Consider the following 15,373-nt stretch of genomic DNA (forward strand, 5'->3'; position numbering starts at 1 on the left):
ACAAATTGAGTGACACAAGTTGGTCTGAAGCTTGGTCGCGAATCCTGTTCACTTAGCGCATCTTCCAGGTTGTCCTACACATCAGACCGTGGACTACTCGCTGACCCAAGGTTGAGTTAAAGAAGTCAGATAAGGATTAACAAGGTAAAAGACAGACAGACAAATCTATCACGAACAGAGTGAAGTTTCAGAAGGGCTTGCGCGTGAGCTAGTTGGTACGGGTCTTTCATTTTATACAGCGCAAAGCAGGTAAGCACTCTTGCGTGCAAGTACAGGCATAGACAAAGGTAAAACGGTAGCCTAGGCGAAAACCAGCCGCGATATCGGGGTTGCCTACATAACCGATTACTGAGTCGAGCGCGACATTTATATACAGGGAAATGGCCGAAACTAAACATAGGAACGAAGTCAGCAGAGTCGCTAATTTGGAAATGTTAACCCACCAACTAACCCAACCAGCAGTTCTTTATAAAGAAATTGCGATAGAAAGAAACAACCTTTTTACTCATGCGAGTCTATACCGCAAGCCCGATCTTTTGATCGGCACCAGACCATGTCGCCAGAATATCCGCCAGTCCCACAGGACAGGCAACAACAAACCAGGCTGCCTGCCAGGACTGCCATCCACTTGGTCCGTAAGGCGGGCAACAAGATACCAGACCGCTAAAAGACCTGGGTACCAGGCTAGCAGAGCGGGCAGCATGATACCAGGTAGCTAGAGCAGCTGGCCACCAGGTCCACAGCATGGGCAGTCACCAGGCCTCCAGAACAGAGGGTCACCAAGTCTGCAGTGCGGGCACCAAGACACCAGGCCGATAGAAGAGCTGACCAGCTGGCCCACAGGCTGGGCATCGAGATGTCTGTGCTCAATAACTGCTGGCCACCAGGTCACCAGGCCGCTAAAACAGCCCAGTGTTCATTGTTGGCGCTAAGAAAATTCATTCATGGGCGTCGTATACCCAGTGGAACATGCACAGTGACTCCAGATGGAGTTCATTGACGAGTGGCACATACAGGTCGCCAACTCAGGGACGCAGGTTGGTCTGAAAATTGGTAACGAAACTCGTTTCCTCAGCACAGCAGTTCAACGTTCTAGACTTTAGACCTTGTACTACTCCATGAACCATATAGGCGTGAAACATGCAAAATACAGATTAAGAAACTAACAGACAAACAAACATATCGCGAACTAGGTGAAGTTTCCAAAAATACAACCCACACTGATTGCAAGTTACAACTGTAATACACCGCAGTACACAGAACTAATATCGTTGCAGGCAGCGTTGTGCCGTTATCTTAGGCTATCAGTATTGAGTCAGTCGGCTCAATGAGCTACGACTCGTTACTTGAAAACGAACACGGGACCAACTCCGCCATCTCTTAGTTTTTGTGTTTTCGTTCGAAAATGTGCGGGTTCGATTAATACAACGGCCAATGGCAAACACGCATGGCAGTTTTATAACTTCGAACTGGCTTGCGTCGCTATCGACGTAATGTGCCTAATGTGCTTCCTTTTGCTGCATATCTAAGTTATGGTGTATGTTCCAAAACAACTCGGGGATTCTGAGGGACGTCTTAAAGGGGAGCTCCAGACTAATTTTTACAAACTGTATTAGAGAATACGACAGCAAAGCGAAGTCCATCGAGAAGACACCTTTCTGCGGGGGTGCTGGAGTGAAAATATAGCCACTGAAGTAGCGCACACGAATCATGTCTGAGAACTGAAAGTTCATTGGAAAGTTGAGTCAAATTCATACTGTGAACAACGAACGTGCTTTCAAGCTAATTTTCAATGAACATTGAATTGTTAGGCAACGCATTTCTTCCACTTGTACCATGTTCCTCATGCGATGCTTCACTGGGTCAGCTCAAGTGTACCCAGTTAGCATATTTTTAATCATAAGATTGGATAATCATAATTGTGACTGCACTAATTATGCTTTCTTTTTCTTTATTATAGCGTCTTCTTCACGCTACCTTCCTAAGCGTCATAAGAACCGTTGGCGTCCTCGAGTGTGGGTGAAATTGTTTTTACGCAGTTTCCTTTGCAGAGTGAAAGTATTCGGAAAGATTAGGACGCAAGAAGGCGCGTCTTCGATGCACTAACCTTGCTGCTGCGGCTGGTAGAGTCGGCCATCGTGCTGCTTCCCACGCTGGTCCTGGTGAGAATGCAGGAAAGGCCAGCAATGTCACTGCTTGACAGATGGGTCCACGACACAATCAGGTCGATCTCGTGCCGTTCGTTCGTGGTACCGATGAAATAAATAAAGAAGAAAACATTACACGCGTATGTGAGGAGCACACAGACAAAGGTGGGCAAAGGAAACCATGAGGTTCTACTCTGATCACTACGTCAAACGCCGCAGTGATCTACCCCAAAATTTCAGTCATCAAATGTCTTGGGTACTCCAAGAAGTGTAACTCAATATGCCATCAGTTCTTTTCGTTCTTTTTTATTTGTCGCGCAGAGAAAGACTTCGCTACTTGTACCAGGTTGCGCGTGACTGCGTCAGCTGCAACCTAGCGACGACAGGACAGAACGACAAGTCCTAAATGTGTCCGCCGTTGATAATATCTTTTTATTTTTCTGTTGGCATGTTGTAAATTTAGGTGTGTATTATGAAGCGACCAATTGTGGAGATAGTTCCACTTTCGCCAGACTCACACCCCGGACTCAATGATGTATACAGCCGACAGCACTCTTGACACCTCGCGATGATAGCCAGCTTCGCAGAGCGCCATAACCGCCCTCGGTCGTGTGCAGGAAACAGGCGAACCCGATCGAAGCACGCAAGGACAGCACCAGCTACGAACAAATGAATAATTATGAAAAAGTCACAAATATATGCTTTGTCTCATTAGAGAAAAAAGCAAAACGCACGAACAAAGCGCAATATAGCAGGTTGTGAAGAAGGGCCTAAGCTCCAATTCCGCAAAGGCCACGATACCGCGACTCCTGACAGGAGACAACCGAAGCCCTGCGATGCTAGCACATCGCAAACCGAAGCGCCGTAGTTTACCTCAAATATCTCTCTCATTTTATTTTATTGTTATGAATATGCAAGATTCGTGTGAGTCTCTAATTTCGACGATGACTGTGCGCCTGGAAGCTGGACGGCAACATATTCTTCTGACATATTGCATACGCTCATTCGACCTTGCTTAACAAACTTCGCACATTTGCTTACGTGATCCCCGATTGTCGAATATCAGAGTTCACCTTCCACCTATTCTACATTAAGGACTGCAGTGCTTGTGATAAGATTCGCTAAAAGGATCAAGTCGTGGCTATAATCCCGCGAGATTATTGGTGCCAAAATTATAACGTGCATATCATTACGCTATGCAATTCTTTTTCGATTATGGGAATTCGTAAGTGACGTAATGCATGACTGCTATGGTGTAGCTCAGCCGACAGATTAAGACGAAGGTTGAATATCAATGGACATTAAGGAAATGGGATAGCCTAACTGACTTTGATCATGGCAAGTAAATTTACAGCAAAGTAAAATCAGTTGGATCCCATACGGTACGCGTTGCGAAATCATAACTTACCGCTTGTTAGATATGGCGCCGTTTCCTGAGGCTACTTCGAGTTCCCCAAACCACTTCGAATCGCAGCACATTCCAGAGGAGCGGACGAGCCAACAAGTTTGTAAGCCGCGGTAGCTATTCTCTGCTTGACTCTTCCAGAAAGCGAGGGGATAGCACGGCATTGTTGGAAGTGAAGTGGGTGCCAAACCAAGACGGCGGTAATTCGCCGTGACAGCCAGACGTGCCGGGAAGGCCCAAGCGTACCTCTTCATCGCCTTTGAAGAAGACAATTGCTACCGCTGAGGGGCCGTAGCACCGGGAGCAGGTGAACCCTTGTAGAATGGAGCATGAGCGCCCCCCCTCCTTCTCCACCTTAGAAGAAGTGGATTGCGATTCTGCGAGGCAAGAGCGCAGGAAGATCAAGTGATCAAGAGAGGAGGACCAGGCGCCGACTCCCTTCGCCGGGTATGACACCATCGCACGGGCGCCTACCATTGGCGGAAAGTGGCGTCATCTGAGCGGACTCTCCCATTGGTCGAACATGACGTGTCTTCCAGTGCTCGAAGGGTTTATAAGAAGCCTTCCAGAGAGACCTGAGCATTCTGGGACAGTCCCTGATTCACTGATTCACCTCTCTCGAACTTCTTGCCGCGGGCCGCAGCGTCCGAGTTGCTGCTGGCCCGTAATGTCTGTACGAATGTTACTTGAGTCTCACCTCTCTGTATATAATGTAAAATAAACCCTCCCAAGTTTGGTTTTCATCCCGAAGTCCGTCCCTCCAACCCCTACACGCTATCCTTGAAAAGGGTATGGGCACCAAATATAAGGAGCATACTTGGGGATTAACTTGTGCGGAAAAATGTTAGGAATATTGTTCAGAGACAAGAAGAATGAGATGTGGATTAGTTAGCAGACATCGGGCAGCCAATGTATGCGTAAATATTAAGAGGAAAATGTGGAGCTGGACGGTCCACGTAACGCGTAGGGGAGATAACGGGAGGTGCATTAAAGTTTACAGACTGAGTGCCAAGGGAAGTGCAGTCCAGAACCGCAGGAGATTAGGTGGCGTGATAAAAATAGAAAGTTGGGGGCAGACTTCATATGCAATCAGCTGGCGCAAGTCAAAGGTTATGAAAATCTCTGGGAGAGTACATAAATAGGCTTATGGGGGGTGATGACGGCTATATTTTTTTCCTTGGGTATGGCTGCGGTCATGAAACATTTTTTATGTTGCAGTGCAGCTTCGCAAATATTGTTACTCTGCCTTTGGATCCGTTTGCTTGCTTATTTTATCATGTTAACCCTTAGTCAATGCTCCATGCAGAAGCCTGTAAGGTATGATGGATAAATAAATAAATAAATAAATAAATAAATAAATAAATAAATAAATAAATAAATAAATAAATAAATAAATAACACAATATTCAAAAGCTTTGCTGCATTTCAAACACTAAATCAAGTAGCTACACAGCGTCAAACATCAACGCAGCGATGTCACATGGTCAAACATTTTCTTATGCTTCGCGAGGGAAATATGGCGATAAAATGTGTATGCACAAAAAGGTATTACGCACGTCTAGTTACATTATGGACACTGTACCACAGTTTCTGGAGGTTCGGCCGAGAATTGACACGCCCAGTGGCGCATACACAGTGTCATATAATCAATCAAGTTCCCTAAGTGATCACTAAAATATAATGTGCCAATCATATCGACGTCTGTGAACTTCAAGGATACTTGAGTGCCTGTATTAGATGTTAAGGTGTTATGTAGGAATTTACTCCTAATCACTACTATCTTACTACTACCTTATTGGTGGTCAGCATGCAGAGGTTATATAAGCCTGTTTGATGGTGCCTGCACTCGACACACATACAGGTGATCATTCGTACGTTTTACAGAATTTCTAAAAAACTCTTGTGGAAGACGGCGTAATTTCATTCCGCCATCTGAAGTATTTCAAGAAGCTGACAATAATTTCACAAAAAACCGACGTACAATCAACTAATCGGCGAAAGTTCACGAAGATCAGTTTATGGCACATGTTGTGATTAGGTTGCAAGGCATATCCACTAGGAACCAATTCTGATGACGGCATGGGTTTCATCATCTGACACACGCGATATTTAAAAATTCTGCACAATATAATAATGATCACCCGATATAGTTTTCTATACATATATCCACAAATATGTCCGCCCGACCGACCGACTCAGCAGCAGCAGCCACGTTAAACCCGGGCGAGTGGGCAGTGGAAGATTCGCTTTAACATACATATTTAAATAATTGCGAAAGCTGAGAAATGTAAATATCAAAGGTGTTCCTTTTACACCGGTTAGGTACTTCAGGTTATGACTGATCGGCGGGTTGCCGCCTGCCTGCCCGCCTACTTATCTCGAAACCTAATTAATAACATCGTGCGAGTGTGTGTGCACATGAGTGTGCGCCCATCTGGCCTGCGTGCGAGAGAGAGAGAATAGGAAGGCAATGGTACGACGACGTCCGCACAACCTCAGGAATGAAAACGGCGTTGAAGCAGGACAAAAATGACGGCGACGCCGAAGGGTGACAGCGATAGTACAAACACTGCGACCATGCCACAAGGACTAACACTGCAAGACGACCACGCGGCCGACGCGGTCATGACGACAGCGACAAAGCTTGACTATGACGTCAACATGATGGCGATGACGACCACTTCAGCGGCTTAAAGAATACAGCACCGTAAAGGCTACAATGAGATACGGAAACGATTACCATGACGGCTTGACGACAATGACAAAGAAGATGACGATGACACCAACATGCTGAGCATGACAGCCACAAGATTACAAAGTCACGACGACATGATGACGATGCGATTGTGACTGCGACGTTGGTCGCACAAGTGCTTAACTGCTGTGGCAGGAAGAAAATGCAGAAATCATCGGCGATGATTATCAGCGTATAAATAGCCCGTACTAAGAACCTAACGAATGACTGAAGGAGCAAACTAACAAAAGAGTGAAGAAATGAACGAACGAAAGACTGCAGGAGCGAACTAACGAACGAACGAACCATTGACTGAATGATTGAAAAAAAAAAAACGAACGAACGAAATAAGAACGAACGTTTTCTTTGCCGAATCCGAAAATCAATCATCGACCACTGAACAACGACAAAAACGGTCGAAAGGGGAAAGAAAGCTATGTTCGTGTAAAAGTTGCAACCAGACGCATTCAACAGTGCACAAGGCCGTTGTCGACCCCTACCGCTGTTAAGCATCATCATAAATGACGACGGATGCGCTATTCATGCCTATGGTGGCCATTTTCTCCTCCCACAGATATTTAGTTATGCCACCGACGACATAGTCATCACCCCGTCATCATGTCACCGTCGTTGTGTCGCAATCTTGTTGCCGTCCTCAGAATGTCACGGACGCCTATTAGTAGAGGTAATGGTATTTTACTAATATTACTATTGTTATATTATTATAGGTTGGTAACAGAATGTAAGAAAATAACTCTGAGTATGAAACGACAGAGAAGTGAAAATGGAGTTGCCGGAAGCTACAAACAGACGTGAACACAAGACAGAAGGTCCATATTGAACACAAATGTTTCAAAAGTTGTCCACAAAGAAATGAGGAAACAAAATGTTATGCGGTACCCTGGCCTCACCAATAAAGCAGCCTGGCCACGTAAACTCGATCGTTCTAAATTCTTTTCTAGTGCTTTGACCTACGGCGAAGAATCCCTTCCTTCCCATAATGATACGATCGCTTTTCAGATATTCAGAGGCCTGAGGACGTAGGTTATACAGCAGAGGATACATGGTCCTCTGGGACCACCTTCGCAAAGCTTCAAAACCACGCTATATCAAGATTACGAGTGTCTCTAATACGACCCGAGTACATATGAATACGAATGTGTCGTACTTTTCACTGCATAACCCTGTCATTACCGTTCTACTCGAAAAGCAACACACATCACACTTGTCCTCGTCGCATCGATACACAGACATTAACACTGTGCACCCATCTGGTTTGGTGTTTGCCTTTCGGAATAGCTTCCGAACGCTGCGACGCACCAATATACGTATTGTGCGAGGAGAAGCCTATGCATCAATATTGCATGAATTTACTCATTGTATGAATAAAATTCAACGTCGCCGTTAGTTGTATAGCGTTTAATAAAAAAGCGTTGCTTCAAACAGATTTCAATATGAGCCTTGAAGATTATTATTATTATTGTTTTGCATGACCCACGTTTTTCAGCGTATTACCGATTCGAAATTTTTTCCCACCGATGGTGCCACGAAAGCAATCAGTAAGAAGGCGAAAGCTCGGCAGATATATAGCTCGGCAGATGTATAGCTTAGCTGCCCACAGTATTCCTTGAATTCACTATCAGTTTGGAATAGCGTTTCGTAATACGGAAGGAACAGGTTACTTTTTTTACGCGTCAACATCAAATTCAGCGACGTGCTGCACTGAACAAGAAGCTGCAGTGCATTTGACTATCCATTGATACGCCTACTTCACAGGTACCAAAAATGAAGCGCTTACAGCAAAAAGCAGCGTAATAGAACTTCGCATATAGTGGTTACACGAAAGGTTGATTGAGCGTAATTACGTCAAAACAGTTGCAAGCATTGTGCTCACCTCATCAACTGGGACAGGAAACTTGACTCGGCTACGAGTTCCCGAGCTGCCTGAACCAAGCCGAAAATTCCAATTCAAATTTGCGTGCAAAATCTAAGATATGATTATGAGGCACGGCGTAGTGCCAGACTCCGGTTTAGTTTCGACCACCCGGGGGTTTTCTAACGAGCGCTCAATGCCCACTACGCAGGTATTCGATGATGTTGATCTACGAACTCGTCCAACTTGACGTTTTTGTAAAGAAATTATGATAGAAATAAACAGACTTTTGCCTCATGCGAATCCTTAAGGCACGTGCATTCTTATGATAAGCGCTAGATCAAGCCGCTAGAACAGCTGATCACTAAGCCGGCAGGGTGGATAGAAAGATACCAGGTCTTTACAACAGCTGGCCATTAGGCCCGTAGAATTGACAGCAAGATACCACTTCGCAAGAACGGGTGGCACAAGGTTGACGGCAAGACAGCAGGCTGATAGAAGAGCTGGCCACTAAGTCCGCTGTACGGGCAGCAATACACAAGTAGGCAAGAACTGCTCGTCACCAGGTCTGCAGCGCGGGAACCAAGGCACCAGGCCACTTGAGCACCCCAGTCGCCCTAGTTGGCGTAAACAAAGATTATTGAAGAGCGGCGCATACGTAAAGGAATATGGACACTGACTAAAGATAACGTTAAACAAGTTTATTTAGCCTATAATAGTATAGTTCTATGTGAAGCTCAAATACCACCCGTCCATCACTGCCCCTGCAAAGGATGTTTACAGATACTAGCTTAACTGATTAATAAACGAATTTGCGCAAGTAAATTATAGGGGAAAGAACATCAGCCTATAATAGTGTAGTTCCATGCGAAGCTCAAATTCCACCCATCCATCACTGCCCCTGAAAAGCATGTTTACAGATACTAGCTTAACTGATTAATAAACGAATTTGCGCAAGTAAATTATAGGGGAAAGAACATCAGTCTATAATAGTGTAGTTCCATGTGAAGCTCAATTTCCACCCATCCATCACTTCCCCTGCAAAGCACGTTTACAGATACTAGCTTAACTGATTAATAAATGGATTTGCGCAATTATAGGGGAAAGAACATCAGCCAATAATAGTATAGTTCTATGTGAAGCTCAAATACCACCCATCCATCACTGCCCCTGCAAAGCATGTTTACAGATACTAGCTTAACTGATTATTAACAAATTTGCGCAAGTAAATTATAGGGGAAAGAACATTAGCCTATAATAGTATAGTTCTATGTGAAGCTCAAATACCACCCATCCATCACTTCCCCTGCAAAGCATGCTTACAGATAGTAGCTTAACTGATTAATAAACGAATTGGCGCAAGTAAGTTATAGCGGAAAGAACATCAGCCTATAATAGCATAGTTACATGTGAAGCTCAAATACCACCCACCATCACTTCCCCTGTAAATGCACGTTTACAGATACTTACTTGAATAATAAACGAATGTTCGCAATAACTGCCCACAATAGTATAGTTCTATGTGAAGCACAACTTCGACCTATTCATGACTCCCTCTGCAATTCGTTAGAGACACTAACTTGATTCATAAACAAGTTTGCGTAAATAACTTGTAGTGAAACAAAAATACATTAGCCTATACGGGTATGTAAGAACCTCAGCTCAGTCGAGTTAGCTCAGTGTTATGTAATAATAATAATAATAATAATAATAATGCCTTTATTTTCCATCTCAAGGATGTGGGAGGGGGAGAGAAAAAGCTACATATCCAGCTTGACGGGCTCTCGCCTCCCCGATACAATACATGATGTTTAGAAAAAAAAAGGCAAACAGTACAAGCATATCAGTACAGACAAAAAGGAATATTACAAATGACAATTTTTACAAAAATGTACAATTTCAGAAAACAAAGTGATGTGCATAATATGTCGTACATTTCAGACAGAAAGTGCCGCCCTTTCACTTATAAGTGAAACAAAATGACGCAAATCTTTTGACCGGGTGCGTTGGAGATTTAAATTGTAATGTTGGCACAGGTTTAAGAGATGTGGAAGAGTGTTTCTGAGCATATGTTGTCCGTAACCTGTTCTGAATGAATGTATGTGCCAAATATCGGTGTTTCTGGTTGCGTAGGCTAAATTTCTTTTCTGCAGTGATGCCAGTTGTGCATTGAACGAGACGTTATTTTTGACCTCTGTAATGTATTTAGTTATTAGGCGGTATGCGTACAGATCATGAATTGGCATTATGTTGTCTTTCATAAAGAGCGGTTTAGATGGGTGGTCATATGCTACATTGTATATTATCCTGAGCATTCTTTTCTGCTGAATGTGTAATTTTCGTAGATTCGCCAAGGATGTTCCCCCCCAGACCAAATGACAATAATTTAGATGCGAACAGAACAATGAATTGTGAAGGAGCAATTTTACTTTTATAGGGAGGATGTTCTTATGAGTGTAAATCGATCCGATGACACGTGACAGTTTGGATGCTACGTAGTTTGTGTGGTCATCCCACGTCATTTTCTCATTGAAAAGTACACCTAGTACTTTAAAGGAATTTACTATCTCTATTTTTAAATTATTAAGAATGATATCATCGTTAATAGGAACATCCTTGTTTTTTGGACGGTAAATAATGGCCTTTGTTTTGGAAGTGTTAATTTTTAGAGCGTTATATTTTGTCCACTTCTCAAGCTGCCTAAGTGCTGTATTTGCTTTCATGATCACGTTCGAGGCAGACGAGGCTGAAAAGAATAAGCTGGTGTCATCAGCATATATGACCATTTTCATTTCTCTGTCTATCTGTGTTATGTCATTCACGTATATATTAAAAAGAAACGGGCCCATTATGCTGCCTTGCGGTACGCCGGAAGAGAGAGTTTTAACATTGGATCGGTGACCGTTTATTTCAACATACTGTTGTCGACTTCCGAGATAGCTGCTCAAAAGCATCAATGACGTTCCTCTAAAGCCATATACTTGAAGCTTTTTTAAAAGTAACTTGTGGTTCAGGTGGTCAAAAGCCTTCGAAAAATCTACATATACACCTAATGCTAAATTCCTGTCATCAAGTGATTTTAGAATGTATTCTTTTTGTTCTAATAGAGCGAGTTCGGTGGACCGGTGTTTCCGAAAACCAAATTGTGAAGGTGTCAGTATATTATGCTTACTACAAAAGTTATTCATCCGGGTCAAAATTACTTTCTCAAGCCCTTTCGAGAAAACGGGTAGTATTGACAAAGGCCTATAGTTTGCAAAGTCATTCTTGTCACCTTTCTTATAAACAACTGCTACTCTTGCAATCTGCATTTGCCGAGGAAAGACACCATTTGCCAGACAAAGGTTAAATATATGGGTGAGACTCGGTGCTATTACATCCATAACATATTTCACAGGTTTCACCTTAATACCGTCTTTGTCACAACTCCCGGAATTATTTAATGAAAAAAATACGGTCATTACTTCGGTCTGAGTGACAGGATTTAGGAAACATGTCTGATTCATGGTACAATTTATGTAGTCCAGAGCCATCACATCATAATCACTTCTCTGGAGATCAATAAAAAAATCATTAAACGCATCAGCCAACTTCCTGCCTGACAATTCTTCATTTTCCCGACTAATTTTTATAACTTGGTTTGATAGAGAGGGAGGATGAAGCACACTTTTTAACTTTTTCCACGTCACGTCAGTCCTAGAGGTTGAGTTAAAAAAGAAATTGCAATAATACTCGTCTCTAGCGGTTCTGATATCTTTCGTTAGTTTATTACGAAGGCATTTGTATGTTTTAAAGAGATCAGAATCGCGAGTTTTCAGGAACTTCTTATACATCCTATCCTTCGCTTGAATTCTAGTAAGTAGATTTGGCGTTATCCAGGGTTTGCGTATTTTTTTGACTGCGTAAGGTACTTGTAAGGAAATGATGCATTATATAATTTCACAAAGCTACTCAAGAATAAGTTATATGCATGATCTGCTTCTGTTTCGCACAGCACATTGCTCCAATCAAAATTATTGACTCTTTGTCTGAAAAGTTCTAAGTTTTTAGGTGTTATTTCTTGGAACTGAATACGCTGTGTGCTCTTTGGGCGTGCGTGGTTGTTTTCAAGGTACATGTATATGGCATTGTGATCGCTAACATCACTGCATATTACTCCGGCTTTGCAAGAAGGTGTGTAGTTATTTGTTATAAATAGGTCAAGTAGTGTTACAGATGTAGCAGTAATTCGGGTGGGGGAACTGATAACATTTGAGCATCCAAAGGACAGAATGAGCTGCTCCATTTCTCTTTTAGCGGGAGTATCAGTAAGCATGTTGATATTGAAATCTCCGCCCATTATAATAGTGTACTTATTATCACCGACAAAAGCCAGTAAAGACTCCAGAAAAATAAACCAGTGAAGCTCAAATTCGACCCAGCCATCACTCCCCCTGCAAATGCCCGCTTAGAGACACTAACTTACTTGATTAATGAACGAATTTCCGTAAATAAGTTATAATGGAAGAAATCCTCAGCCTATAATAGTATAGTTCTATGTGAAGCTCAAATTCCCCCAATTCATGAATCACCGCGCAAAGCATGTTCACAGATACTTACTTGATTGATAAAGGAACTTGCGCAAATATATTATAGCGGACAAAAACGCCAGTCTACAGTAGTATGGTTCTATGTGAAGATCAAGTTCGACCCATCCATCACTCCCCCTGCAAATGCTTACACACACTAACTTGATTCATAAACGAATTTGCGCAAATAACTTATAGCGAAAAAAAAATTACCGACGATTACGTTACTTCCTAATGCGAAATTTGAGCGCAGCAAATAAGCTGTTTCACCTTTTCGATAGATTGAGGCAAAGAAATCGAGAACACATGTATGCGCTATCACAGAATTTTTTTTTTATTTTTCACACGTATTCCTTTAACAAAGACTCCACTAACAGTTCTTGACAGCCATGAAGGAAGCTTTGTGGTCGGAGAAATAGACTGATATATGTTCTACTTGGTACACCAATGCTTGATTCTCAAAGACGAGATCTATACAAGTGCCTCGCGAGGTTGTCACAGCCGTGGGACGCGTTACGAGCGAGAGGAACGGGATGTTCTCCCGCATAAGTGTTAGGAAATTGCTGTTTGTCTTTATGTCAACATTAAAGTCCCCCACTACTAACATCGGTGTGGATCGATGGACGGTTAATGCGAGTTGCAGGAAGTGCACGACGTCTTTCGTGAGTGCGGTAGCGGACTCACGAAAGCGGTATCAGTCGGTCGCTGCTAGCGCTGGGGGGATGAAAGGGGGGCGGAGCTGGTTACGAGGCCGACGATAACGCCGACGACGACGCGAAACCCAGGAACGGACGCCAAAGAGCCATTTGTGTAGCCAGCCCTCCTCCACAGTCTCTCCTCCTCCCTTCCATCATCCTCCCTCGCCCGGAGAGCCGACAGCGCGCATGCGCGGCGGCGGAGCATATTCGTCGGCGAGCTGGTTACGAGGCCGACGACAACGCCGACGACGACGCCGACGACGACGCGAAACCCAGGAACGGACGCCAAAGAGCCATTTGTGTAGCCAGCCCTCCTCCACAGTCTCTCCTCCTCCCTTCCATCATCCTCCCTCGCCCGGAGAGCCGACAGCGCGCATGCGCGGCGGCGGAGCATATTCGTCGGCGAGCTGGTTACGAGGCCGACGACAACGCCGACGACGACGCCGACGACGACGCGAAACCCAGGAACGGACGCCAAAGAGCCATTTGTGTAGCCAGCCCTCCTCCACAGTCTCTCCTCCTCCCTTCCATCATCCTCCCTCGCCCGGAGAGCCGACAGCGCGCATGCGCGGCGGCGGAGCAGCAGATTCGTCGGCGAGCTGGTTACGAGGCCGACGACAACGCCGACGACGACGCGAAACCCAGGAACGGACGCCAAAGAGCCATTTGTGTAGCCAGCCCTCCTCCACAGTCTCTCCTCCTCCCTTCCATCATCCTCCCTCGCCCGGAGAGCCGACAGCGCGCATGCGCGGCGGCGGAGCAGATTCGTCGGCGAGCTGGTTACGAGGCTGACGACAACGCTGACGACGACGCCGACGACGACGCGAAACCCAGGAACGGACGCCAAAGAGCCATTTGTGTAGCCAGCCCTCCTCCACAGTCTCTCCTCCTCCCTTCCATCATCCTCCCTCGCCCGGAGAGCCGACAGCGCGCATGCGCGGCGGCGGAGCAGCAGATTCGTCGGCGAGCTGGTTACGAGGCCGACGACAACGCCGACGACGACGACAACGCCGACGACGACGCGAAACCCAGGAACGGACGCCAAAGAGCCATTTGTGTAGCCAGCCCTCCTCCACAGTCTCTCCTCCTCCCTTCCATCATCCTCCCTCGCCCGGAGAGCCGACAGCGCGCATGCGCGGCGGCGGAGCAGATTCGTCGGCGAGCTGGTTACGAGGCCGACGACAACGCCGACGACGACGCCGACGACGACGCCGACGACGACGCGAAACCCAGGAACGGACGCCAAAGAGCCATTTGTGTAGCCAGCCCTCCTCCACAGTCTCTCCTCCTCCCTTCCATCATCCTCCCTCGCCCGGAGAGCCGACAGCGCGCATGCGCGGCGGCGGAGCAGCAGATTCGTCGGCGAGCTGGTTACGAGGCCGACGACAACGCCGACGACGACGACAACGCCGACGACGACGCGAAACCCAGGAACGGACGTCAAAGAGCTGCGCTCTAAAAAACATCAGCTATGTTAGAACCTCAGCTCGATTGTGTTAGCGCAGTCCTTTGTGAAGCTCAAATTCGGGAGACTGTGGTAATATGCCGCCAACTGTGTTGGCGAATATGCAAAGAAAGCTGACCACCTCACTGGATCACAGACGCAGATGAGGCTACTGCTGTGATTAAACGACCAAATCACGTTGCACCAGGTTTACAAAAAGCCTCCATGTCATCAGACTTTTATATCTTAATGGGATTCATAGCAGCCCTCTTTCTTCTTCCTTACTCCGGTGGCGATCACATCGACTGGCCGCATGCTGTACCACGGCAAGCGACGGGACCTGCTTCAGTACTTCTCCTACCGGGGCATACTTTGTCCGACTTTCAGGAATCCCTCTTTTCGGGCACAGCAGTGGCAGTGGACGGCACGCAGCATCGCTTCTCACGCATTTGCTTTGCCACTGTTGCAGAAATACAACGTGCGGCCGTCAATCCAGCTGTTACG

The 15,373-nt window shown here is 45.4% G+C and overlaps 1 protein-coding gene across 5 annotated transcripts in view; it reads right to left on the reverse strand.

Annotated features, from left to right (window-relative positions):
• LOC139046634 (uncharacterized) overlaps positions 1-15,373 on the reverse strand; it is a 43,300-nt gene that overhangs the window by 12,122 nt on the left and 15,805 nt on the right. Inside the window, exons 2-5 of one of the 5 annotated variants that reach the window (XR_011508776.1) lie at positions 8,605-8,776; positions 2,666-2,806; positions 2,108-2,159; positions 709-899 (exon numbers count right to left, since the gene is read on the reverse strand). Coding sequence is in view for 3 of the 5 variants with exons in the window: in XM_070526263.1 (XP_070382364.1) it covers positions 716-899; positions 2,108-2,159 (236 nt within the window). In the remaining 2 variants the exon portion in view is untranslated. Of the gene's footprint in view, positions 1-600; positions 900-2,107; positions 2,807-8,604; positions 8,777-15,373 lie in introns of all 5 variants that reach the window. The other 4 variants (XR_011508775.1, XM_070526262.1, XM_070526263.1 and 1 more) reach the window with 4 other exon arrangements.

Source organism: Dermacentor albipictus, chromosome 9 (genome assembly GCF_038994185.2).
Source record: "Dermacentor albipictus isolate Rhodes 1998 colony chromosome 9, USDA_Dalb.pri_finalv2, whole genome shotgun sequence".
NCBI classification, from domain to species: Eukaryota; Metazoa; Arthropoda; class Arachnida; order Ixodida; family Ixodidae; genus Dermacentor; species Dermacentor albipictus.